Genomic DNA, 27,414 nt, shown 5'->3' with positions numbered 1-27,414 from the left:
GTGTCAGTGCGCGGCTGGTGTCTGTATCTGCTCTATACACTATGCCGGCTCCTGGGTCACTGCGCGGCTGGTCTCTATACACTATGCCGGCTCCTGGGTCACTGCGCGGCTGGTCTCTATACACTATGCCGGCTCCTGGGTCAGTGCGCGGCTGGTCTCTATACACTATGCCGGCTCCTGGGTCAGTGCTCGGCTGGTCTCTATACACTATGCCGGCTCCTGGGTCAGTGCGCGGCTGGTCTCTATACACTATGCCGGCTCCTGGGTCAGTGCTCGGCTGGTCTCTATACACTATGCCGGCTCCTGGGTCAGTGCGCGGCTGGTCTCTATACACTATGCCGGCTCCTGGGTCAGTGCGCGGCTGGTGTCTGTATCTGCTCTATACACTATACCCGCTCCTCAGCGCTGCCGTCTGTGAACAGCGTCGTGCCTACTGCGGGGAATCCTGGTGACGTACACTGACGTCAGGCGGTCACGTGTCTCACCGCAGTTGCCTCCCTCCTCCGGCCTCCTGAGTGTCAGTGCGGTCCAAGATGGCGGCAAAGGTCGACCGGACTCCTGGAAACCGGCACTGAGTGCGTCGTGCAAGACACGGAGGGAGTCACCGGGTCGGCGGGGAGAGCGCCAGCTTAGAGGGCTTGTGACCGGCAGGGGAAGTGCTGAGGGGCTGACAAGTGAGAAGCCGGCGTGTCCTTGAGGAAGAGGAAGGAGCGACACGGAGGAGGACGCGGAGGGGAGCAAGAGGCACGGGGGACCGTCCGGGGCCATGTTCTCGGTTCTGTCGTACGGCAGGCTGGTGGCCAGAGCCGTACTAGGCGGTCTCTCCCAGACGGACTCCCGGGACTACAGCCTGGTCACCGCCAGCTGCGGCTTCGGTAAAGATGCCAGGAAGGGCATCCTCAAGAAGGGCATGTGCTACGGGGACGACGCGTGCTTCATCGCCCGGCACCGGACGGCGGACGTTCTGGGTGAGTGCGCAGCGGCACCGCTATCTGTGGGGGCTGCTCCCGCATGTCATTTTATGTTACGTTTATATACGTCCAGTGTACAAGACACGTGATTAGACCCCAACTCTCCAGGCTTAAAGGGACAGCACTTACCAAAAGTACAGTATATACTGATAAGGCTGATGCCAGAGAACAATAGCTTATGATCAACTGCATAGAGTAGGGAATTAGATTGTGCGCAATCAGGGATGAGTACATGGCCCCATGGTTGTGTGTGCCGCCGACAGTCCTACCGCCGTGCCCGAGTATATACAGCAGGCAGTCTCATTGCCGTGCCCGAGTGTATGCCGCCGGCAGTCCCACTGCTGTGCCCAAGTATATACAGCAGGCAGTCTCGGCGCCGTGCCCGAGTGTATACAGCAGGCAGTCTCGCTGCCGTGCCCGAGTGTATACAGCAGGCAGTCTCGCTGCCGTGCCCGAGTGTATTACGCCGGCAGTCCCACCGGCGTGCCCAAGAATGTAAAGCAGGCAGTCCCACCGCCGTGCCCGAGTGTATGCCGTGGGCAGTCCCACCGCCGTGCCCGAGTGTATGCCGTGGGCAGTCCCACCGCCGTGCCCGAGTGTATGCCGTGGGCAGTCCCACCGCCGTGCCCGAGTGTATGCTGCAGGCAGTCCCACCGCCGTGCCCGAGTGTATGCCGTGGGCAGTCCTGTAGCGTGCTGTAGCATCACTGCCACAGCACCTTCCTATAGAGCTGCTGCCCTGTATGGCCCCACGTCGTGCACCATGCAGACATTCAGGCCTGGCATCTCTCAGCCCCTCCCCCTCAGGATCTTACTGCTGAGGCCTCATCCATTCGGGGTCCTTGACATGTTCATTGTATTGTGGGCTCTAGTTTCACATCGTGGCCTGATGACATTGACAGCCGCAGAGGACATGGGACAGCGCCTGTACTCAATGTCCTGACCTCTGCCTGACAAGAAACCCAGCCCTCACCTTCTGCTGTAAACTGATCTGAACAGGATCTCATACCTAGTCCCACTTTATATAGTCACAACTCTTATTTTGCTTTTTAATCTTAGTCTTCAGGAACCCCTTTGCACTTTTTTTGTTTCTTTTGCTACCCTGCAGATCCTTTTGTAGCCATTTGTATGGTTTCTGGAGCCACAAACAATCATAGGGTAGAAGAAGCGCTCCAGAGCTTCATGGCTGCTAGTGCCTACAGAGGGAATCCGTGAGCCAAAATTCCATCGGTAAGATACAGCTCTGCAGGTGGCTCAAGTCTGCCACTGATCACCCTCCAGAGTGCCGACTGGTGTGCTGTTATATGGTGCCACATGATCCTTCTCAACCAATCAGCAGCACTAAAAGGAATCGTGTGATAGTTTCTAACTTTTCTAATTTCTCAAGGTGTCATTGTATGTGCCATGTGTTCTGCTTCCGTGAATTCTCTGTGGGAACGTTGAGAATCCACAGAGTGGGGACATATATACCGGCGAGTGCAGATCTATTAGGTCACGGACGTTTATCAGGATTAGGAAAACATGACAGCCTTGTAACAAGCAGCGCCACACTTGGACACAGGCTGTGTGTGGTATTACGTCTCCCATTTTTTGATCTTTTGTTGTTTTTTTTTTTTTTTTCCTCAAGAAATCTAAGCTGCAATAACAGTGAAAGGCCAGACAGGGCAACGGCTCACGAGTGACGTATTGTCATTATAACACTGTGAAGGGAACGGGAAATAGAGGCCAGTACTTGGCCGCGGACACTAAGGCTGCTTTCACACATCCGATTTTTGCTGAGCGGCACAATACGGCACTTTGCAGAAAAAACGCAATTTTTTATTTTTTTTTTTTTTTTTGCCGCCGATTGTTTTTTACCTCATAGACTTGCATTAGCGCTGTATTGTGCTGCATGACCTTGCATTGCGTCCGTTTTTTGCCGGATGCGGTATATTTAGCCCATGCCGCGGCCAGATGGAACGTTGCCAGGCACGTTTTTTTGTGCGGCGAAAAAAACGCATCGCACCGGATTTGGCGGCTCAATTTACAACGCAAGCCTATGGACGCCGGATGCGGCGTCCTGCGGCAAAAACTGCATCCGGATGCGTTTTTTTGCACTGAGCATGCTCAGTATCAAGCCGCATCCATCAAAAAACGGACGGGCCGCATGGAAAAACTTGCAGGTTTCCCACCGCATCCGTTGCATAGGTTTTTGAGCCGGATTGAGCCGCACTGCAAAAACTGGATGTGTGAAAGCAGCCTTAGAAGAGATTGGGGCTCCGGTGTCCTGCCCCTGTACATCGCTTTGTTCAGGCAGCAGCCAGACTGGTTGTAATGAATGATTTTATTTATACAGCGCAAACATATTCCACAACACTTTACAATTGAGCGGGGACATGTACACACAATACGAAGTAACAGGAGGAGTGGGGGCCCTGCTCACAATCTACAAGGAAAGAGTGGGGGGACACTATATGCAGAATGTGCTTATTGTGTATGGTCCGGCTTTCATTATAATAAATAGGGTTTCCTGAACCATTCCTTTAAGGATTGTTAGGCTATGTGCCCACGGGCACTCGTACCTGCGGATGTATCCGCAGGTACGAGCGCATGTTTCCCGCAGCTGCCTCCGGCGTCCGCAGCTATTTTTAGCTGCGAGATTCCAGCGAAGTAGCTGCGGGAAACATGCGGCCATTCATGCGGCTTACCTGCGGACGTCCCGGCCTCTATCTCCATAGCGGAGGGCCGGGACATCCGCAGGTAATTCCGCATGAATAATTGACATGCAATTATACGTGCGGATGCAGACATCCGCAGCATGTTCGGCAGCCGCACTTTCTGCAGCGTGGACACAGCTCTCCCCATGTCCCATAGGATAACATGGGGAGTGACTGTACATGCTAAAACCTGCGGATTTATCTGTAAAATCCAGAAAAATCCGCAGGTTTTCCGCGGCAAAATCCGCAGAAACAAGCCCCCGTGAGGACATAGCCTAACAGTTTGCAAGAAGATAGCACCTTAACAATGGATAAGCTGCATGACAATATTTGGCTCTTAAAGAAGCCCTGTCACTCAAAAAATGCATTACTTTCCTTGTAAAAATCCCTGAACTTCCCCGATTCTGTCACTTTTTATCATTTGCACTGTGTTGCAGCATTGCAGAGATATTCACGTTTATTGCTTTTGGAGCACAATAGGAGAAATCTCTGCTGAAAGTGCAAGTGGGCATTTCTTCAGAGCTTTCTCTAGGGACGGCTACTTTCACCCTTTTCAGCTCGGTGGTCTAATGGTTTGTCTTCGCTGGGTTCGCTTTACCCCTCTCAGACATTACCAATCACTGCTGTGAATATCGGCATCTGTGAAGGAGAACCGGAGGCCCCCCAAAGAAGAGTCTCAAGAAATACCCAGTTGTACTTTAAGCAGAGATTTCACATATTGCTCTTCAAACAGATAAATGTGCACATCTCAGCAAAGGAACAATGCAGTGTTAAACGGAAAAAAACACCAGAACCAGGCGAACCCCAGGATTTTTACAAGGAATTTAACGAATTTTTTGAGCAAGTAACAGGTCCTCTTTGAACAGGTTCTCCATAGTTTTACAAAATCTGACGTTAATTAGGAATTTTGTAAGTATACATTGAATTTAGCCCATCGGTCCCTGCTGCTACCACAAGTGATGACTTCCTGTTTTGCTGTTTGCCAGTCGCCTGTCTCCTACAGCCAATTTCTGACCTTTCTGCTGCAGTCTTTTAGGACCAGAGAGTTCCGGAGCGCAGATTTAAGGAGTAAGCAATAGTGATCTTAATATTCCAGAGTTTGTGGTGTTGTGGAAAAGCCCTTTAAAGCCTGTTTGTTAGTTTTACCTCCCCACATGCTGCACAGGAGCTGGAGCTGCATGGCCCACTGCTGAGCTTTTATGCCCCTTTGTTCTATTATATTTCTATTAATACCTGTGCACTATAGGTCGTCGGCACTGGCTGAGATATTCTACTGTGGCTCCTGCAACACAGTAACACATTGCACCTGCATTAACCAGGTTGTCCTGAGCTGCCCATCACCCAGACACAACAATGCTCTTAATTTCTCTCTCTGGCTAAATAGTTTGTTCAGAAGTTGGGAAATATTACCAGACATTTGTGTACTGAAGACAATGGTGAATAAAAACAAGTGCAGCGTCTGTAGAACTGGTTATCCATAGTGATTCCTGCTCTGGGACATGAAGGCCACATGCTGTAATTGTAATTTTCAAGCTCTGTCCTCAGATTCGACCTCCACTCGGTGCTATATGGGGGATGTGCATGACGTGTTGGTTTCATGACCAAAGAATCCAAGTTTTAATCACCCAGTACAGTGACTGTAGAAGATCCATGGGTGGTCCATGAATGTGCAGTGTCACAGGCTCTCACACTGGGTGCTGCCTAACCTCTCCTTTTGCTCTTGAGTGACAGCTATAACATCGAATTGGGATATACATTGTGCAAAGCCATGTTTCCGCATTGCTCTCCCGTAATCCTCACCCCCTGAAAAGTTTAGTCCTCCCTGGACTTAAAAAGAAACCAATATATAAAGCTTTTCTCAAATATTTGCATTTTAGGAAACTGGAAAGCTTCCTGTTTATTTTACTGATACCCTGATCCTTTAAGGCCCAGTCACACACAACGACTTACCAGCGATCCCGAAAACGATGCGACCTGATAGGGATCGCTGGTAAGTCGCTGGGAGGTCGCAGGTGAGATGTCACACAGTCAGACCTTACTAACGATGCAGGAACGATACAGGACGCAGTAGTGACCTGTATAACGATCTCAGCAGTCACTGGGACCCTGTCACAGTGTCAAACACAGCGATGCGTCCTGCCCAGCAGGACATCACCTTTGAAGAAAATGACCTGGACCATTCAGCAACGACTAGAGATCTCACAGCAGGGGCCTGATCGCTGGTAGGTGTCACACATAACGAGATCGCTAACGGGATCGCTACTGCGTCACCAAATGGTGACTCAGCTGCGATCTCGCTAGCGATCTCGTTATGTGTGACAGTACCTTTAAGATTGGTAGACTAAAGTTGGCTCTTCCATGTCTCCCTATTTGAACAGCTGTGTGAATCTTCTTGCCTCTGCGCACTAAAGGTACCGTCACACATAACGAGATCGCTAGCGAGATCGCAGCTGAGTCACGGTATCCGTGACGCAGTAGCGATCCCGTTAGCGATCTCGTAATGTGTGACACCTACCAGCGATCAGGCCCCTGCTGTGAGATCTCTAGTCGTTGCAGAATGGTCCAGGCCATTTTCTTCAAAGGCGATGTCCTGCTGGGACCCATCGCTGTGTTTGACGCTGTGTGACAGGGTCACAGTGACTGCTGAGATCGTTATACAGGTCGCTACTGCGTCCTGTATTGTTCCTGCATCGCTGGTAAGGTCTGACTGTGTGACATCTCACCTGCAACCTCCCAGCGGCTTACCTGCGATCCCTATCAGGTCACATCGTTTTCGGGATCGCTGGTAAGTCGTTGTGTGTGACTGGGCCTTAAGATTCCACTATGTAGGGGAAACTCACTGTGTGTAAAGGCCCTTTTACACACTGAGACTTTCTAGCGATCTCGCCCTGGCCGGGATCGCTGGAAAGTCTCTAAACAGTCGCTGGTGAGCTGTCAAACAGGCATACCTGGCAAATGACGCAGCAGCGATACGGACCTGCAGACCTCGCTGGTTGTTGGGAACGTGTCATAAAGCAGCTATTTGACAACTCACACCTATGTTAGGGGCGTGGTGTTTTGCGCTGAAGCCACCTAGATGTCCTTTTTACATGCCCCCCCTCAGCTCCGATTGGTGATCGCTAGTGCGTTCTTATTGGCGACCCCAAGCTTGGAAAGATTGGCAAAAGTCGCGCTTGTATATCCTTTGTTCCTGAGCGTCTGTTGCTTAGCGGATCTTTGTAGAGTTCTCTGTGCGGTGACTCCACACTGGTTTATCTATACAGCATCAATACAGCTTCAATCAAATGATGCTTACCGTATAGGTTTTATAGTATAGCAGACTGGAGAACTCTCTAATGATCCGCAAACCAGAACGCTCAGGAACAAGGTAGCTTTGAAACAAAGGACGGAAGCGCTAAAATTGCTTTCTTTTCAGTGAAAGCCGCCCAATCAGAACGCAACAGCGTCCACCAATCGGAGGTAAGGGGGCGGGAAAGGGAATGCTATAGCATGCCTACGGGCTGGGTTCTAAGTCGCTAACGATGTTGTTGTAACGGTGTCAAACACCGATGCATGCTGCGCAGCGGGAAACAAAGGACCAAAAAATGGTCCTGAACGATTTGTAGCGATCAGCAACCTCACAGCGGGGGCCAGGTCGCTGATGCGTGTCACACACTGCAATGTCGCTGGGGAGGTCGCTATTACGTCACAAAACCGGTGACGTTACAGCGATATCGCTAGCAATGTTGCACTGTGTAAAGGGGCCTTAAGAAGGATTCCTGTGTATTATGGAGCAGCAGGAGGAAGGTAGAAGAGAAATCCGGTCACAGAGCCTCCTGTTTATGCCCAGCACATAGTGATACTGAGATTAACCCTTTACAGGCAGCTGTTTCCTTCTCTTGCAGGTGAACCTTTGAAAATCAGCTGTATTGTCCTACTTTATTTGGACTGCATAATACACAGGATCACGTTATTAGATGGCTGATAAATATTAATTAACAATATGAGGTAAAGTTCAGGCTCCTGGCAAATTTTCGTTGATTTACTGCCCTTTGTGATGCATTGCAATAATCCTGGTGAAATTGAGGGGGGGGGGGGTAAATTTGATTCTTCCATTGTATTCTATGGATCTGGTGATTCCACAAAACAGTGCAGCAGGCCAGCTCTAAGCACAAGGCTCTATAGCATTCAGATGCTGTAAGATCAGCCCCCACCTCCTTGTCAGCAGTTGATTTCTCCCAGAGGGGAACATTTTGCTCTACTGTTGCTAAAATGAAAGTAAAACCTGTCTCACTGTAGTAGTGGGAAATCATCGGATTAATGATTTAAAAACATTCTTATAAGAGGCGTTTTAGTAATGATACGCTATCATTAACTAAGGATTTCTTCCAAGTATATTGATTAAAGCAGCGCTTTAGTGTGTTGTTTTTTTGTTTTTTTTTTATTGCACCCCTGGAGTGGTAATTTAATGTAAGCCCCCTGTCTTGTACTCACCTGCTGGCATCTTCATCTATTTCCAGCATTGCTCTGGTCTCCAGTGGTTTGTGACCTGTCGGCTGCTGTAGTGTTTGTTGCAGTGTGCCTGAGGCCTCAACTCATTACAAGTCTGAGTGTCAGAACGAGGCTCTCATAGACTTTATAGCGTCGTGGCCTCGTTGCATTGAAAGCTTGTGATGTAACTTCTCACCTCTGGTCAGTCATGATGACCCCGCGATACCAGAGTGGTCAGTAAAAGGTGAAGCCTCCTGAAGGTGAGTATATGAAGGGGGCAGGGGATTTAGATTTAAAACATCACTCCAGGACTAAGAAAAACCACGCTGGAGTGGTGCATTAAAATAGAGCTTAAATTCGGCTACTCCAGTGATGGATGTAATTTGAATTTTTTGTCTCATGTGCTATGTATAATTTATTATGCTTATATAGTGCTAACTTATTCTGCAGCGCTTTACTGAGTTTATCATCACTGTATCATGTACTGTCCTCTCCTGGTCTAAATAATCCTGCTCCGTCACTACATCCTCACATAACTGACCTGCTGAATCACAGAGGTTGCTGTATGGAGTGGAGGTTACTTTTTATTTTTTAATAAATGTTGCCAATGTCCCATAGACTTACATTGAGGCCAGCATCACACTGGTGTATTACTAGTGCAATGGGAGAAAATCTAATAGTAACTATTCGAGCAGCTTAAGCCCGCTTTACACGCTACAATATATCTAACGATATGTCGGCGGGGTCACGTCGTAAGTGACGCACATTCGGCATCGTTAGTGATATTGTAGTGTGTGAAACCTACTTGCGATTGAACGAATAAGGCTACTTTCACACTTGCGTTGAACGGTATCGGTTGCATTGCGTTGTGTAACGGATGCAACGGATGTGTTGCATATAGTGACACAACGGATGCAACGGATGCTGCAAAACAACGCAATTCGTTTTGATTTTTTTTTTTTTTTTTTCCCGGTTTTACCAGCGGCAGACTATAGTGAACGATCAGCTGATCGTTCCCTGCAGCCGGCCGCTGGGTGATCAGCTGATTGCTCCCAGTAGCCGGCCGCCGGGTGATCAGCTGATCGCTCCCGCCCGCCGGGTGATCAGCTGATCGCTCCCGGCTGCCGGGTGATCAGCTGATCGCTCCCTGCAGCCGGCTGCCGGGTGATCAGCTGATCGCTCCCGGCCGCCGGGTGATCAGCTGATCGCTCCCGGCCGCCGGGTGATGAGCTGATCGCTCCCTGCAGCCGGCCGCCGGGTGATCAGCTGATCGCTCCCTGCAGCCGGCCGCCGGGTGATCAGCTGATCGCTCCCTGCAGCCGGCCGCCGGGTGATCAGCTGATCGCTCCCTGCAGCCGGCCGCCGGGTGATCAGCTGATCGCTCCCTGCAGCCGGGTGATCAGCTGATCGCTGTCACTTGCCGGCGCCCGGGCATGCCGGCGGGCGGGCGCTCAGCTGAGCGCTGTGACTTGCCGGCGGCCGGGCATGCTGGTGGCCGGTCATTCAGCTGAGCGCTGTCGCTTGCCGACGGCCGGGCGCTCAGCTGAACGTTCGGCCACCGCGAGCCAAAATAAAGTTTGATTTAAAAAAAAAAAAAAAAAAAAAAAAAAAAGAGCATGCGCAGTGAAATCCAGAGGATTCCGCTGCTCAAAATAACGTTACATGCTGCGTTCCTCCCGCTGGGCGGAAGCAACGGAGCGTCGCCCAGCGGAAGCAACGCAGCTCCTTTTGGTACAATCCGTCAACCATACAAGTCTATGGGAAACAGCGGAATCCGTTAACGGATTCCGCTGTTTCCCAAAAGGGCGGATTGTAACGGAAGGAAAATAACGCAAGTGTGAAAGTACCCTAAACGTTCATCGCATATACTTCGTTCAAAACCTAAAAATTGAACGTCGGGTTGTTCAATGTTTTCGAGGCAGCACACATCGCAGTGTGTGACACCCCGGGAACGATGAACTACAGCTTACCTGGTCCCCGCGGCTCCCGCCGGCAATGCGGAAGGAGGTGGGCGGGATGTTTACGTCCCGCTCATCTCCGCCCCTCCGCTTCTATTGGCCGGCTGCCGGGTGACATCGCTGTGACGCCGAACGTCCCTCCCACTCCAGGAAGTGAACGTTCGTCGCCCACATCAAGGTCGTATGGTAGGTAAGTACGTGTGACTGCAATTAATCGTTTGTGCGACACGGTCAACAAATTGAACGTGGTGCACATACGATGGGGGCGTGTCAAATCGCATACGATATCGTATGCTTAATTGTAAGGTGTAAAGCAGGCTTTAGATCTGCAAATTTTTCCTCAGCCCTAATCCGACTGTGGGAAAAAAATGGCACCATGCTGTGATTATCTATGAGTCTCGACTCACTCATACCCATACAAGTCTATGGCTGCGAGCAAAACATCGGACTGCACATCTGAGTACAGTGCAATATATAAGAACACACAGGCTGACAATGGAGGAGATGGAGAAATTACTCGCTCCCTCTTCTCCGCAGCTGTGATCCGATCGCAAGATCTATTCACAGTTGCATGACCCTCGACTCGCACTCACAGAAGAGCCTGAATCAAGGGTCATTAGCATATCGCTAATGTGACGCCGGCCTGAGATTGTAACCTCCACACCACAAGTGATCTGGCAGGTTACAGAGGTAGTCGTGACGTGGGAACAGACTAGATCGGGCTGATACTGGGAGAAGATGGAGGCAGGTGAGTATGTTATACAAATTACATTGGCAAAAGACCTGTGGAAAAGAAAGCGCATAGGGTCTTACCCTGATAACCAGGGGGTGCAAAGAGAGTAGTCCTACTCACCGATCAGGGTTGTGACAGGCACAACTCCTGTAACAGAATGTATGTGGATCAGCGGCAGCAGTACCCCAAGCGGCAGATAACAGAGAGAGATAGTGGAAAGGGGCTTTTACACCGCGCCAAAGATCCCAGACGTAATCTTGAATTAATGTATTTTTATTTCGGCATAGGTCTACGCGTTTCAGGAGGCTCAGCTCCCTTCCTGGGATCTTTGGCGCGGTGTAAAAGCCCCTTTCCACTATCTCTCTCTGTTATATACAAATTACATTCACATACATGATGCCTAGCACGCAGGAAAATAAGAACAACTCACTGTAGGGCTCCTTTAATTTTGAAGTCTCTGAAAACATTGTACTATTTCTCCTTTTAGGAGCAGTCTGGGTAACAGCGGCAAGTGTCAGGAAAAAACCCATTCTCACACAACTGCCCTGCAGGCTCCTTGGCAGGAAGCATATGCCGTCTATGATGCGGGTATTCTGTGAGCACAAGGCCGCTCTGCTGCAGAGTGATGGATTTAGGCTCAGCATTTGCTTGCCTATGATCTCTTCCATTAGCCAAGTCACTCCATTTTCTAAAGAGACCAGCTTGGTTAATGATGATCAGTTGATTATTTCTGTAAGGGTTTTCACATATCTAACATTTCAGAAAGAAGTGTGAATGCCGCGGCGGTCAGCCATGGTGCTCTGTTCAGCATCTTTGGAGTGCGGAGCTGTCAGAAGCTGCCACATGCCGGATTCAGGAACCATATACACTGAAGTAAACTGCAGGGTAAATGCTCGTCCACCTTCAATCATCGTTTTCATCGCCGCGATTGTGGAGTGAGGAACAACATGAGGCCTTGGGACGCCAATTCTCGTAATTGTGCTACCCGAAACAATCTGTGAAGAGGTGACAAGTGCCATTTGTGGAAAACGACTTTAAGTGCCGTCTGTGTAGTCAAGTTATGGCCCGGTTAATTTAGGGTTAAAATATTCTCAGACTAAAGTGTAACTGCTTCCAGAATGTGCTTGTACAATATAAGTGGAAATTCCAAGAGAATAGGAGGTAAAGTGGCACTGTCTGAGTGTAGTGGTTATGTATGATCAATAGGTGAGAACTGGCATATATGCTCACCGGAGATGTTTGGGCTGACCAATGGTATGTCAGGGGTACAGGCGGCCTGGTGCGCTGCAGGATGTACCTCCACAGGGGTCCCCACAGTGGTAAAGCTCAATGAAGACATACCAGGTATACAGCGCTCCCACAAAAAGCTGGTTGACCTGGTATCCAATAAAAAAAGAAAATTTATTTTGTTAAAAATATATAAAAACACGTTTTTCGACTCTAGAACAGTATTCTTGTCACAGGTCACAGTTATATGGTTTCTGGCCATAGAAGGTCACAGTGTTTGGCTGCACAGAATGGTCCCTGACTGTTCATTGTTCCTGATGTCAGTATTGGTGTAGGTAGCTTTCCTGCTGGATTCATCTCTCCCCCTTTTGGCCCCAGTAGGAGCTCTCCTTCCACCCAGCTGCTGATCATCAGCATTATTTTGATGATTTCATACCCCTTCCTTCCTTGGACTGGTGCTGGTGATATTTTCAGTTTATGCAAGCCTTGGTTGCAAGCAGGTGGTTTGTACTCTTCTGTGGCGTCATTGCTGAAAACATCTGCTAACCTGCGTCATCTGTAGATAAGTAGTTCGTGCATTTTCCCCTATGTGTCCTTCTTGTATCTTCTATAGTGTTTACAGGGGTTGACGAAGAGCTCATCCCATCCATTCCCTATGTAGGATCCAGCACTAGGGATACCTAGGGTCAGGTGTCCGGCTCGGCGCATAGGTGTGGAACCTATCTAGGGTGGTGAGGCACCCCATGGACCAGCAGTAGGTTTGGTCAGGGGTCACCATCTTCCATTTCTCTAGATACAGGGTTTCCCTTCCGCCGTTCACTTGGTACTTCCCCGTACCTAGTGTGACAATTCTGATCTTTGAGTGCTGAGGAATACTGCTATACCGTCGAAGCGTATTGGTTTGTATATACTTTTAACAAAATGTGTTTTTGGTTTTTTTTTTATTGGATACCAGGTCAGCCAACTTTGTATCAGCGCTGTATACCTGGAATTCTTCATCGAACATGTACATTTCTATGGCTTCCTGCTGCATATTCTGCATTGTGCATGGCTATTAATGGTGGTATTTCCTGAGCTGGCTCACAAGGGGCTCCTGACCGTGCTCGTTTACAAGTGGAGCCTCAGAATTTTGGCCAAAAGCTGAATTTTCACTTAAACATTAGAAGTATATTTGCCCAGTTGTGAGGCTGGTCACACAGGAGGACCTGTCACCAGTGCAGATCTATCCGTGTACCTAAGCCACACGGCGAGAAAAACGGTGCGAGTGGAGTGCGATAAAACATCGCATTCCCCTCGGACCAATTCTAGCCTGTGTGTCAGCACACATGGGCGATTATTTTCTCAGCCCTAATCGGACCGAGAAAACAATCGCAGCATGCTGCGATTGTAAGCTGAGTCTCTTTCTCTCGCACCCATTCAAGTGAATGGGGCGAGAGAAAAATCGCACTGCACTCGCGGTACACCGGTGTACTGCTAGTGCAGTGCGAGAATGGCAATAGCCGGCTATGCAGGAAAGAGGGAGAGAAATCCCTCCCTCCCCTCCTGAGTGCCGGCCCGCCCCCCGCAGCTGAGGTCTGCTCGCACGAACGGACCTCAGTTGCAAGGACACAGGCATGACACTCGGCTCTGCTGTACTGCCAGCACGAGCCGAGTGTCATGCAAGTGGATCGCAGTAGTGCCCGTGTGGCCTCAGCCTTACCAGCAGCCAGGTCTATGGAAATCTAATTTCCTGAGTCCCGTTCTATTGATGTCCCCAGCAAATAATTGACTTGTTGATCTTATTTAGGCGGTGGTGCCACAAAGCGTGCAGTGCAGTCACATTTCTTTAGTTAATTCTTGCAAGTGCTTTCTTTGGACAGAATAGGGTGTGGAGAAATGTAGAATAAAATGAGTCACTCCACAGTGGAAACGTTCAGTTCTGGGCCTCGTGGATTTTCCACAGTTCAGTGACTCATGCGGGAGAATGATTCTCTTATTTCAATTTTGCCATATATGGATCAGCGTTCTTTATGGAGACATAAGAGGGCAGCAAATACTCCAGTCCGGAAGGCTATATTTAATTCCTTTTCTTGTGCTTCCAGCTACATTTAGTCAGCTTGTTCTGTGGCCATTCACCGTTAAGACACACATGAATGCAGTACAGATTTTACTTAAAGGGAACCTGTCTTGTAAAAAAAAACAACCCGCTATAAACCTGCAAACATGGGATTAATTTGCAGGTTTCTAGCATTCTGATGCTGTACTGCCACTACAGTGAGAGCCCCGCTGCCGGGAAGAAATTAACTTTATTCTTTCCTGTAGCCTCCGGCTTTCCGTCGTAGGGGTGCGGCCAGCTTGGCTTTAGTCACCGCTCAGTGAATAGTGAGCGGCGGCTGTAACCACCCCCAACATGGAATGACAGCTGGCTCAGCATTGCCTCTGTACAGATGCGGCTGTCAGTCAGTTCCGGATTGTGGCTACAGCTGCTCCCCGCAGCAGTGACTGAAGCTGCTCTAGCTGTGCCCATATGACTGACAGGCCTAAGACACACGGCATGAAAATCGGATCGAGTGGAATGCGATAAAACATCATATTCCACTTGGACCAATATTACTCTGTGTCAGCACCTATGAGCAATTATTTTCTCAGCTCTAATTGGACTGAGAAAACAATCGCAGCATGCTGCGGGTGCAATGCGATCCTAGTTTCTCTCACACCCGTTCAAGTGTATGGGACGAGAGAAAAATCACACTGCACTCGCGTTACACCGGTGTACTGCCAGTGCAGAGCAAGAATCGCAATAGCCGGCTACTGAAGAGAGAGGGAGATAAATCCCTCCCCTCAGCGCCAGCCCGCCCCCTGCAGCTGTGGTCCGATCGGACCTCAGTCGCAGTGACACTCGGCTCTCACTGTGCTGCCAGCGTGAGCAGAGTGTCATGCGAGGATCGCAGTAGTCTCCGTGTGGCCCCGGCCATAGTCCGAGGCTGCAGGGAGAAATAAAGTTAATTACCGCCCAGCAGCAGGGCTCTGTGTGGTGGCTGCACATCTTCAGAACGCTATTAGGGTAAGTTCACACAGTGCGTTTTTCGCAGCGTTTTTGGCCTCAAAACTGCATGACTTTGCTTCCCCCAGCAAAGTCTGAGTTTTCATTTTTGCTGTCCGCACACAACTTTTTTTTTTTTTTAAGCTGCGTTTTTGAGCTTAAAAAAAAAAAATGGACATGTCAGTTCTTTCCTGCGTTTTTCTGCGTTTTCCCCCCCATGCAATGCATTGGAAAAACGCAGAGATCAAAAACGCAGCCAAAACGCACCAAATCGCGGTAAAAACGCATGCGGTTTTTGTCACTTTTTTTGCCGCGGGTGCGTTTTTGTGCGTTTTTAGCCGCCAAAAACGCAGCGTAAAAAAAAAAGCAGCGTGTGCACATAGCCTTAACCTGAAGATTAACCCCATATCAACAGGTTGTGTTTTTTTACATGACCAGTTAGCTTTAAAGGGATCCTGTCATTAGATTAATGTTTCCCAAAACCACCATTGCAGCCATGCATATCTAGAAGACCAGAAAAACAGACCAGACAAGTCCAAAGCGGTCCCCAGCCAGCTTCTCTCAACCTTTTAATTGTCTGGAATGGCTGCCTAGAGGCCACACCACATTTGTTCTCTCCCTAAAGTCCTTGGTTGGCTTTTCAAACGGACATCCCTTCCTGCCATCATGCAGCCTGTTCTGTTCATGTTCCCCCGGCCTGGGAAGCATGAATCAAGTGACAGGTTCCCTTAACCTAGCACATATGATTGTATATAGGTTCTCGCCTGTAGATATTTAAGGTGGGCCGCTAACCACCTCAAGATCTGGTATTACGGAAGGTCATAAAGAGGTTGTCCATCTATTATGTAATGTGTGGAATCACCTTAAGAAATGTCTAATAGATTTCCAAAGAATAGGAGCCTGGGAAAGAAATAGTAAGAAGAAAAGTAATTATGCAGAGCAACAAGGATCACATTACTATGCCATTCACTTAAGAGGGTTTTCCAACACTTGTATATTGATGGCATCTACCAAAGTTGCCCTACACATCTACCTTGTCTTCCTCTACCTACACCTTGTCTATCTGCTGCCCACAGACATTGACATATTACAGGAGGTGTCTTTGTCCGTGTTCGAGGCCTCCAGTCTGTTAAACCACAGTGGTAATAAATAGCCTAAAGGGGGCTTTACACGCTACGATATCGTTAATGTTTGGTCGCCAGGGTCAAGTTGTTATTGACGCACATCCGGCGTCATTAACTATATCGCAGCGTGTAATACTTACCAGCGACCTTAGGCGACCTCAAAAATGGTGAAAATTGTTCACCATGGAGAGGTCGTCCCAAAGTAAAAAATCGGTAAGGGTTGTTTAGCATTGTGGTTCATCGCTCATGCGGCAGCTCACATCACTATGTGTGACACGGCAGGAGCGAGGAATGTCTCCTTACCTGAAGCCGGCCGCAATGAAGAAGGAAGGAGGTGGGCGGGATGTTACGTCCTGCTCATCTCCGCCCCTCTGCTTTGATTGGCCGGCCGCTTAGTGATGTTGCGGTGACGTCTTGTGATGCCGAACGTCCCTCCCCCTTGAAGGAGGGATTGTTCGGCAGTCACAGCGACGCCGCTGACCAGGTAAGTATGTGTGACACTGCGTAGCGATAATGTTCGCTGCGGCAGCAATCACAAACAATCGCATGCGCGACAGGGGCGGGTGCTTACACGCTCGCTATCGCTAGAAATTGCTAGCAAATTGATATCGCTACCGTGTAAAGCCCCCTTAATTGTCTATGTTCACACAAGGCGTATTTACTGCGGTTTTGCTGCACTTTCTTTTGCAGCTGCGTTTTTGTTTCACTCTCATTGCTTTCAATGGTGGCAAAAAAGTAGCAAAAATGCTGAAAGAATTGACGCGCTTCTTATTTAAAAAACCGCAGCATTTTGCCATTTCATCAGGGGAAAAAAAAGCAGCTACGTGTGCATGAGATTTCTGGAATCTCATCGGTTTTGCTGCTACTGTAAAAAGTAGCTTTTTTTTATTAGCATGGATTTGCATAAAACCAATGAAAAATCTATGCAGAAAAATGCACCAAAGATATAGTGTGAACATCCCATTAAAGGGGTTGTCTGACATGCATACAAAGTACAGGAAGGAGGCGGGTCGCCGGCCAGAGCGATGTCGCAGGGCAGGTAAGTGCGTGTGAAGCTGCCGTAGCGATAATGTTCGCTACGGCAGCTATAACAAGATATCGCATGTGCGACGGAGGCAGGGACTGTCACGCTCAGCATCGCTAGCATTAGCTAGCGATGTCGCAGCGTGCAAAGTACCCCTAAGAGTATATAGACAGGATACCATGGGGTCACAGGTGCTGCTTTCTGTGACGTAAAACATATTTTCACACAGACAGGGAAATGTTTTGCCTCACAGAAAGCCGCATCTGCAATCCTATGCTGAAATGTCTGTATACATTTTTTTTCTTTACTTTTTCCCTCTACCCCGCAGCCAGGCTATGATGAGACCATGTCCCTGTACGGTCAGACACTGCCATTAGACAGTACTCAGCAGTGACATGTGTATATAAGATTCTCAGCACAGGAACATTTATTTTTAAGGCTAGTTTCACACTTGCGTTGAACGGCATCCGTTGCATTGCGTTGTGTGACGGATGCAACGGATGCGTTGCATATAATGGCACAACGGATGCAACGGATCGTACAAAACAACGGAAAGCTTTTTTTTTTCTTAACTTTTTTTTTCTACTTTACAGTTTTACCGGCGGCAGACTATTGTGAACGATCAGCTGATCACCTGAGCGCTCTTAAAAGCTGATCGTTCGGCCACCGAGAGACCAAATAAAGTTTCTGTGATATTAAAAAAAAAAAAAAAAAAATGAGCATGCGCAGTGAAAAAATAAAGGATTCCGCTGCTCAAAAAACGTTACATGCTGCGTTCCTTCCGCCCGGCGGAAGCAACACAGCGTCGGCCAGCGGAAGCAACTAAGGTACTTTTGGCACAATCTGTCATCCATACAAGTCTATGGGAAACAGCGGAATCCGTTAACGGATTCCGCTGTTTTCCAAAAGAGTGGATTGTAAGGTAATTAACGCAAGTGCGAAAGTAGCCTTAGACATCCAATTGTGGAACTTATACCAAGATCTATTGCCTAGAATGAACGTTTATCGGTGACTTCTCCTTTTAGTGGTGTGGTGGTCGCACATGCTTAATAACGCTCCATTAGCAGAGGGTGTAATGAATGTGGAGAGGACAGTAGGCTGCTGTGAGATATCCATGGAGTCAGCTACTCTTCAGTAAAGGTACCGTCACACATAACGAGATCGCTAGCGAGATCACAGCTGAGTCACGGTTTCTGTGACGCAGTAGCGATCCAGTTAGCGATCTCGTTATGTGTGACACCTACCAGCGATCAGGCCCCTGCTGTGAGATCTCTAGTCGTGGCAGAATGGTCCAGGCCATTTTCTTCAAAGGTGATGTCCTGCTGAGCAGGACCCATCGCTGTGTTTGACGCTGTGTGACAGGGTCACAGTGACTGCTGAGATCGTTATACAGGTCGCTACTGCGACCTGTATTGTTCCTGCATCGCTGGTAAGGTCTGACTGTGTGACATTTCACCTGCGACCTCCCAGCGACTTACCTGCGATCCCTATCAGGTCGCATCGTTTTCGGGATCGCTGGTAAGTCGTTGTCTGTGACTGGGCCTTAAGAACCAGAGAAGTGGCATGGTGAAATAAAACGTGTACTATCATTTTTTTCCCACTTCTCAATGAGAACTGCCAGATGAAGGCTGTTTCAAGCACTGTAGTCAGCTGATATTTGATATGTGATATCCTTGTGATGAAGTACATTTTCATGGCAAGGAATGGCTTTTCAATTCACCTGAATACTTTTCAGAATGTAAAGTTAATGCAAATTGCCACAATAAAAGCTAAAGCTGAAAACCAAAACGTCTGCTCATGAATGCATTGTACCTGCCAGCTTCTAATCTGTGTGTATTTAAAGTAGGGTTAAAGGGAATGGCAGGAGCTTATGAATACGGAGGATAAAATATCTGCAGTGATCAGCTGATAAAACAGCAAGAAGCCCAGTAATCTTTAACACCTTCCAGCATATGACATACTGGTACGTCATATGTCAGACCCCTTTTTTCTTGCGGGATCAGGAGCTAGGCCCTCATTTTTCTGGTATATGATGGCTGTTATTTAGCAATCATGTGCCTGTAACAGCTGCAGGTGAGCTCTTCCCCGCTGCTGTTAACCTGGTAAATACCACTGTTAATCTATGAGGGAGGCATTTACAGAAAGCGGCTAGTGGGGTGACCTCATTGAAAGCTCACATTGCCCCCCTATGATGAGCTGATGGTTTACATTCATAGCCGCGGTTCTGCTTAAGGCCCCTGTGCTGGTCATGATGGTAAAAGTAAGGTTATTGGAAGAAGGGGAGGAATAGCACCAATATGGCAGCAGCAGGGTTTGCTGGGCAATGTAGACCAGTGATGACACTTCTCAACCAAAGTCCATGCAGTAGGAGCCTAATTCATTAGGGTTACACAAAAAATACGATGACAGGATGTATTCTCATAGTATAAGTGCAGGCAGGCCAATTCCATACTGGTTTAATGGATGTTATTGGTCTAGATGTCATCTAGATATTATTGATCAGATAAGTGCAGAGATACGCCAGTGTGGCACGTGGTGTTTCTGGCTGGCCGCATGCTGAGGCTTGACAGTAATGTCCTGTTTTATACTGTAATTTGTTCTTGTTTCGTGTGCTAGCCTCAGGACAGGGAGCTGGCTAGTGCTGCAGATTTCAGTGTACTGATATTGCCTCTTATCCCAGAGCTGATACAGGTTGGGAAACATTTGTTCATACTTGATTCTAGTAATACAGAATGGAACTGTTCATCCAGAAAAACTTGTTCATCTTGTTGATATCCATTCATTTTATTTTTTATTTATCCTGTCTACCACAAGACTTGTTATGGACGGAGGACCAAATGTCTGTCCGTGCATAGGTATGCACAATCCATTCCTTCCCCTATAGCTGACGAGACATACAGATGCGTGACAGTGTGGGTATGAGGGCATGAATGGGGTCAGGAGCGGAGCCTGCTATATACAGCTGTAATAACTGTGGAGATGGATGCTAGCGCCCACGACAGCATTAACTACCTTGGACACCATGGTCAGACAGAAGAGGTTCCCTCTGTAACCCCAGAAGTAGCATAGTCAATATCCACAGGTCACATCCACTTCTTGAGAATGTATGCTGGAGATTTTCATAGCAGATTTCAGCCTTTTGCAAAAGTACAGGTGAAATCTGCTGTGGTATTGTCCCTCTAATATAGCATGAGAATAGCACCCTATATAACTACAAATAGGGGGGGACTATTTCCCTTAAGGCCCATTTACACGCAACGACATCGCTAATGAGATGTCGTTGGGGTCACGGAATTCGTGATGCACATCCGGCCTCATTAGCAACGTAGTTGCGTGGGAAACGTACGAGTGACCGCTAACTATCAAAAATACCTGATCGTTGACACGTAGTTCATTTTCAAAATCTCGTTGGTTGTTGTGGACGCAGGTTGTTCGTCGTTCCTGAGGCAGCACACATCGCTACGTGTGACACCCTAGGAACGGCGAACAACACCGTACCTGCGTCCTCCAGTAACGAGGTGGGCGTGTCTTTCATGCGGCTGCTCTCCGCCCCTCCGCCTCTATTAGATGCCTGCCGTGTGACGTCGCTGTGATGCCGCGCAAACTGCCCCCTTAGAAAGGAGGCTGTTTGCCGGCCACAGTGACGTCGCTAGGAAGGTAAGTACATGTGACAGGTCCTAGCAATATTGTGCACCACGGGCAGCGATTTGCCCGTGACGCACAAATGATGGGGGCAGGTGCGATCTGCAGCAACATAGATGGCGATGTCGCTGCGTGTAAACCAGCCTTTAGTGGGTGGGATTACAGGTTACACACATCAGAAAGCCTATTTAAAGGGGTGGTTCACCCATATTTTTTATTTTCTAGAGCGATATTATATTGAGAAACTAAGTTTCTCTCAAATACCTTATGTTGGCAATAGTGCCTGTGAGAGGTGCTATTGCAGACCACTGTTCCCTGCTCCGTGACCCCCGGGCTCTGTGACCTCGGGGATCTGGTGACGTCACGTCAAGTTCCTGACACCGCGGCCGGCCGCAGTGTCCGTGAGTGATGGACTGTGGGCGGTGTTTCACCGCTTGTCATAGCCAATCAGCTCCATCCTCCCTCACAGCAGAATGCTGCAAGCAGGTGACACACTGGGCTGTGATGAGGGGTGAAACACCGCCCACAGCTCAGTGACTCAGGAAGACCGGGGCCGGCCACAGGGATGTGACGTGTCTGGAACTTGACATGACGTCACCGGATCCCTGAGGTCACGGAGCGGGGAACAGCGGTCTGCAGTAGCGCCTCTCACAGGCACTATTGCCAACATAAGGTATTTGAGAGAAATAATGTTTCTCAATATATCGATCTAGAAAATAAAAAATATGGGTGGACCACCCTTTTAAGACCATAAATACATAAAGTATACATATGCATGGGATTTCACACTCTGTTATACTACAAGATGTTATTTTCACACTGAATTCCGCACACATTCTCCATGTGTAATGGGTCTTATTGAAGCCGGTCTGCACCACAAATTGGAGGATCTGCCTCGGATTCTTGGCATATCTGCATCAGGTTTGTCAACTGGAAAATCTGTTGTGTGAACATGGCTTCAAAGAGAGACTAACCAAGCAGAGACAAAACTTCATACTGTTTTATCAACAACAACCTTGTGAGGAACAGCTAAAGACAGTGTTGTAAGTTTGGTGTGGAAATCTTATTAGGGACACAGTCCTGGCCGGTGAGCCAAACCTTATTCCCCCACATCCCGTTCCTGACCTCACCAATCTTATAATTGAATGGACGCTGGACCTTGCAGTCGGGGGACTGTGAAAGCAGCAGAGGCAATGTCGAGGTATTGTAAGGCGCTCTTCAGCTGGTGCCTATGAGGGTGTTGTGGTGTCCACATACTTCTGGCCATGTCGTGTAGGGGTTTGTGTTGACAGGTTGCCCTCACTGTATGCAGGTAATCACACTCTTAGTGTTAATCTGCACTAACTTCTAATCCCTGGCGTTCTGCAGCAGATTTACATACCTATAAATATATTGTGACATGCACAGGAAATTTATATTTTTCTTTTTTCCTATATGTATTTCTAAATCCGTTGTGAGGCTCCTTTCATGAATATCAAATTGTCCAAGCCCAGTAACCAGCACCCAAAACACACGCAAACCCCAGTCATACAGAGTACAATCCATTTTTGTTTTTCCGTACAGAAGTTCAGATACTTGTGGAAGTTTCTCACAATGTCAGTGAGATGACCTGTATGTAGCATCTGCTCCTCTTACGAAGAACAGGTGGTGGAAAGGTTGACCTCTATTCTTTTTAATAGAATCTGATTAATCTGTCCAGGCACTAGTCTGGCAACATGTTTCGCTCAGATTATAGGGTTCAAAGCTGGGTCAGGGCAAAAATCCCATTGTCGTCTGTCGAGGCAAATTTTGAAGGACATTATATTCCTATAAAATGTATGTTAGATAATATAAAGAAGGCACATGATAGGCTTGGTTCACATTCACACCAGTTATTCCCATATTTATGTTCTGTTATAGGAGGAGAATGGTAGTGCTGGCACCTGCCCATAGCAGAAACCATCAGTGCCCGTCAGACTCCATTGACCATAATGGGGTTCAATAGGTTTCTGTCATAGTGTTTGAGATTATAATAGATAAAATAGCGCAGTATGCTGCATTACTTTCTTCAGCATTCATGGCAGAATGTACAACAGATCCTCCGCCATAGATGTGAATATAGTCTAACTTTTACTTTATCTGGTATCATTCTCCGCAACGTCAACATTGCAAAACCAAGAAGGATGATCTGTAATGTTCCGTAAATTGAGGAAGTACCGGTTGTCACGAAGATCTGCAAATGATCCAATTTTCAAGTACTCCGCTCCAATCTGTCGCATGTGGAAGGGGTATAAAAGCCTGATTGAGATCTTTTTTTTTTTTTTTTTTTTTTTTTTTTTTTTTTTTTTTTACCCACATGAAACATCAAATATCAGATCAAATACTGTGGGGTGATTTTGTGATTCTTCATGTTCGTTGAAGTGTCCATTATTGCCACTTAACGCAAGCCGAAAGGGACAATCTTTTGAACCGAGACACCTTGGTTTATTACTTTGGCAGACCGCAACACTGAAGACCGGCATAGTCCGCACTGGTACTGATGCTTGCCCCAGTAGCTAAAATAACTGGAATGACCGCAAAAGGTGCAGAGACAGGAGGAATTTTCAAAATACAAAGGCAAGTAGTGATCCATTCCATACTGCATGTGAAATAAAGCATCATATAGCGTCTGTACAAACCATCAGAAGTCATTTGCACGACATTGGGCTACAAGCCAGATGTCCACTTTACGGTCTTCCATAGACTTCACATCACATATCTCAAAGGCTATGATAGTGCAGAGAGAGACTAAAGGCCCCATCTTACACAACGAGATCGCTGATGAGATCGTTGCTACATCACCGTTTCTGTGACGCAGCAGCGATCGCTGGTAGGTGTCACACAACGAGATCAGGGCCCTGCTGTGAGATCGCTAGTTGTTGCTGAAGGGTCCGGACCATTTTCTTCAAAGATGATGTCCTGCTGTGTTTGACACCTAACAATGACCCCCCTATACAGGTCGCTCATCGTCATACAGGTCGCTCATCGTTACTGCATCGTTGGTAAGATCTGACTGTGTGACATCTCACCAGCGACCTACCAGCGATCCTTATCAGGTCGCATCGTTTTTGGGATCGCTGGTAAGTCGTCAAATGTGACGGGGGCTTAACTGGGGGAGCTTGCTGTCAATCAGCATGACGTTTGCTGTGCCATCCAGTCTACAAAGCAGAGCGGGATGAGAAGTCACAACTGTTGTCGCGGTGTCAGCAGAAGCAGCTGAATCACCGGCAGGCGAGTTACAGGGAAGGGACCAACAAGCAGGTAGGTACCAACTACCAGCCTGCTAGTGCTTTAGGTGCTTTTTTTTGGGATGTACCCTTTAAACAATGTCACTTGAGTGATGAAAATCAGTGGCTGCTGACTGGCTGTAGTCTTCACAATCCCATCAGAGCAGACACCTGCGCTGACCAATTCTCGTGTGACGTTTTTTTCCCAGACTGCAGGGCTGAGAGGAGGAATGGTGCTCTTCCGGGAGTTAAATTTACATATTTACTTTTAAAAATAATGTGAAACATCTTGTTGTGCCAAAACGGATGGTCAAGCAGTGGACAATCCCTTTAAAAGTTTATTCCAATGGAATTGCGATTGCACATGCATACCTATCCAAACAAGACATGGGTCTGCTGAGCCCGGTTCTTGGGTTCCATAGCCCCATTCTCTGGATTTCTGTGAGTCCACGGTCAGAACTCCAGTGATCATTAAGTTATCTTGTAATAAATTTGTATAACATGTCCTATTAAGCTAAAGCAGATTATACAAAATGTCCTACTGCCCATTGTTTCCGGCTTTGACCCTTTATGAGCAAGGACAGTTCGATAGCATTTCTGTGTTACTGCCCTCCACATTCCCTTTGGTACGGTAATTTGGCAACAAAAATCTCATTGCATCAAGGCAAGTACTAAGGACTAGTGATGAGCGAGTACTAAAATGCTCGGGAGCTCGAGGCTCGGGCCGAGCATCTCAAAATACTCGTGTACTCGGCCCGAGCACCGAGCCCAATGTTATCCTATGGGAGACCCGAGTATTATTCTGAAATGACCCCCGGCAGCATGTAGAAACCATAAAACTGTAAATTAAAAAAAAAACCGTGCGTGTGTGTGTAAGCGTGCATATATATATATACACGCGGAGTGGAGTGCGGGAGGGGCCGTAGCCGAGCGGGGAAGTGTCGGGCTAAAGGCACGGTCACGCTGTGCGGGCTGGCCAATCACTGCAATTCCACAACAGGGCTGTGGCATTGCAGTGGTCTGCCAGCCAATCCCTGCATAAGGGATGGCTGTAAAAAGAGCGCCAACATGAAGACCACGAGTACAGCACGAGCATCGCGAGATTACTCGGTCCCCGCCGAGTATCCCGAGTACATTGATACTCGTGCGAGTACCGAGTAGTAACAAGCATACTCGCTCATCACTACTAAGGACCTTACTGATACTCATTTGACATGAAAACTGTCAAGGATGATTGTGGTATAACAGAAGTATTGTACTGTGTTAAATGTTTTAGACAAGCGTATTAAAAAAAATCATGCTTGCAAAGTAAGAATGCTTTAAAAATAGAATTGTTGAAAAAAAAATCAACAAAATACAAAGAAGAAATCTAAATCATATCAATATTTGGTGTGACCACTCTTATGGAATTCAAAATGGCATCACTTTTTCTAGGTACACTTAAGAACCTGTCTTGTTACTGCTGTATGGTCTTGGCCACCGTGCTGCTGCAGCTCAGTTTCAGGGTGTTGGCAATCTTCTTATAGCCTAGGTCATCCTTATGTGGAGCAATTTTTTTTAATTTTAATTCACAAAGAATTCTTTGCTATGAGGGGCCATGTTGAACTTCCAGTGACCAGTATGAGAGAGTGTGAGCGATAACATTGAATGTAACACACCTGCACCCATTCACACCCAAGATCTTGTAACACCGAGTCACGTGACACCGGGGAGGGAAAATGGCTAATTGGGCACAATTTGGCCATTGTCACTTACTTTGGCTGTGGGTTGAGTTTAGAAGGCACACACAAAATTTACATTCTTATACATGCTGCACACTGACTGCTTTTCATTGTATCAAAGTGTCATATCTTCAGTGTTGTCCCATGAAATATATATATATATATATATATATATATATATATAATATTTTTTTATATATATATATATATATATATATATATATATATATATATATATATATATATAATGTGAGGGGTGTACTCACTTTTGATGTTCTGTATGGGCCATTCCTTCAGCTCTGCCTCTTGGACTTGCAATTCGCTCAGAAAAGGAAACAACTGATAGCACAATGAGATTACAGTGTATTATACTCTATGGAGAGGGGAGAAAGCAGAATGAGAGAATATAAGGAAAGAGAGAGGGATTGTGCAGTACTTTCTAAGGCTATGTGCGCACGTTGCGTACAGTTCACTGCAGAACTTTCTGCAGCGATCTGAAGAGCACATGTGCGCTTTAAATCGCTGCAGAAATGTCCGTAGTGAGCGCCGATTCCATGCGCTCTGCCTGCAGCTCCTCCCATAGACAGAGCAGGAGCTGCCGGCAAAGCGCAGGAAAGAAGTGACATGTCACTTCTTTTTACGCAGCGCTTCGGCAGTAGCCGAAGCGCTGCGCTCTAAAGCGCCACGTGCGCACGGCCCCTGCACAATCTCCATAGACTGTGCAGGGGACGCAGGAGGCATGCAGTTACGCTGCGCTACAAAGCACAGCGTAACTGCATGTATTTGCGCAACGTGCGCACATAGCCTAACAAGTCTTTTACCTCACCCCAGAGCTTGATTCACATGTACACTGCTTAATAACGCTGTATATTGTCCTTCACACAGCTTCTTCTGTGGGCTAATTAAAGAATGAAGAGCAGGAATTCTGTGTATTTTGGGAGATCACTGTAGTTTGTCTTTTCCCCATCAGCTCAGAAGCAATTGCCAATAAGAGTGCCTTCAGAGGGAAAAACAGTGAAAAATGCAATATACAAGTCATGTAGTGACCAGAAATAGTGCTATTCCTCATGTTCACCCAGCTTTTATCCTAAAAAGTTTCCTGAAATTACAGTTACATACCCTTTAACGCATCAGTAAATTGAGAATTGCCATTTAACTGCATATTTATTTGAAGCCATAACCTATTCCTCTATTCCCAGGTGTGGCCGATGGAGTGGGTGGCTGGCGAGACTATGGAGTTGACCCATCTCAGTTTTCTGAGACTCTTATGCGCACATGCGAACGTTTGGTTAAAGAAGGACGGTTTGTGCCAACGAACCCTGTTGGGATCCTGACCTCAAGTTACTGTGAGCTGCTCCAGAACAAAGTTCCTTTATTAGGTAAATAGTATGACTGTTTGATGTTATTCTCTGGTATTAAAGACTGTCGGAAAATGTTTGCAGCTTTTTTGTTTGGGTTGTTTTTTTGCCGCCATGATGACCTGGTATCTGTGTTATGTCCAATCCGATGCTACTATATTCCAAAATATTCCAGCATATTTATAGTAGGCAACACAGTAATGCATGACAATCCCTTAATATGA

General features: G+C 47.5%; 1 protein-coding gene across 1 annotated transcript in view; it reads left to right on the top strand.

Annotated features, from left to right (window-relative positions):
• Window positions 1–488: 488 nt before the first annotated feature.
• PPTC7 (protein phosphatase targeting COQ7) overlaps window positions 489–27,414 on the top strand; it is a 52,802-nt gene continuing 25,876 nt past the window's right edge. The window contains exons 1-2 of the mRNA XM_075323652.1: window positions 489–968; window positions 27,032–27,211. Of these exons, the coding sequence (XP_075179767.1) occupies window positions 767–968; window positions 27,032–27,211 (382 nt within the window). The 5' untranslated portion in view covers window positions 489–766. The remainder of the gene's footprint in view (window positions 969–27,031; window positions 27,212–27,414) is intronic.

Source organism: Anomaloglossus baeobatrachus, chromosome 1 (genome assembly GCF_048569485.1).
Source record: "Anomaloglossus baeobatrachus isolate aAnoBae1 chromosome 1, aAnoBae1.hap1, whole genome shotgun sequence".
Classification (NCBI taxonomy): Eukaryota; Metazoa; Chordata; class Amphibia; order Anura; family Aromobatidae; genus Anomaloglossus; species Anomaloglossus baeobatrachus.
This window is presented reverse-complemented; position numbering and strand designations above follow the sequence as displayed.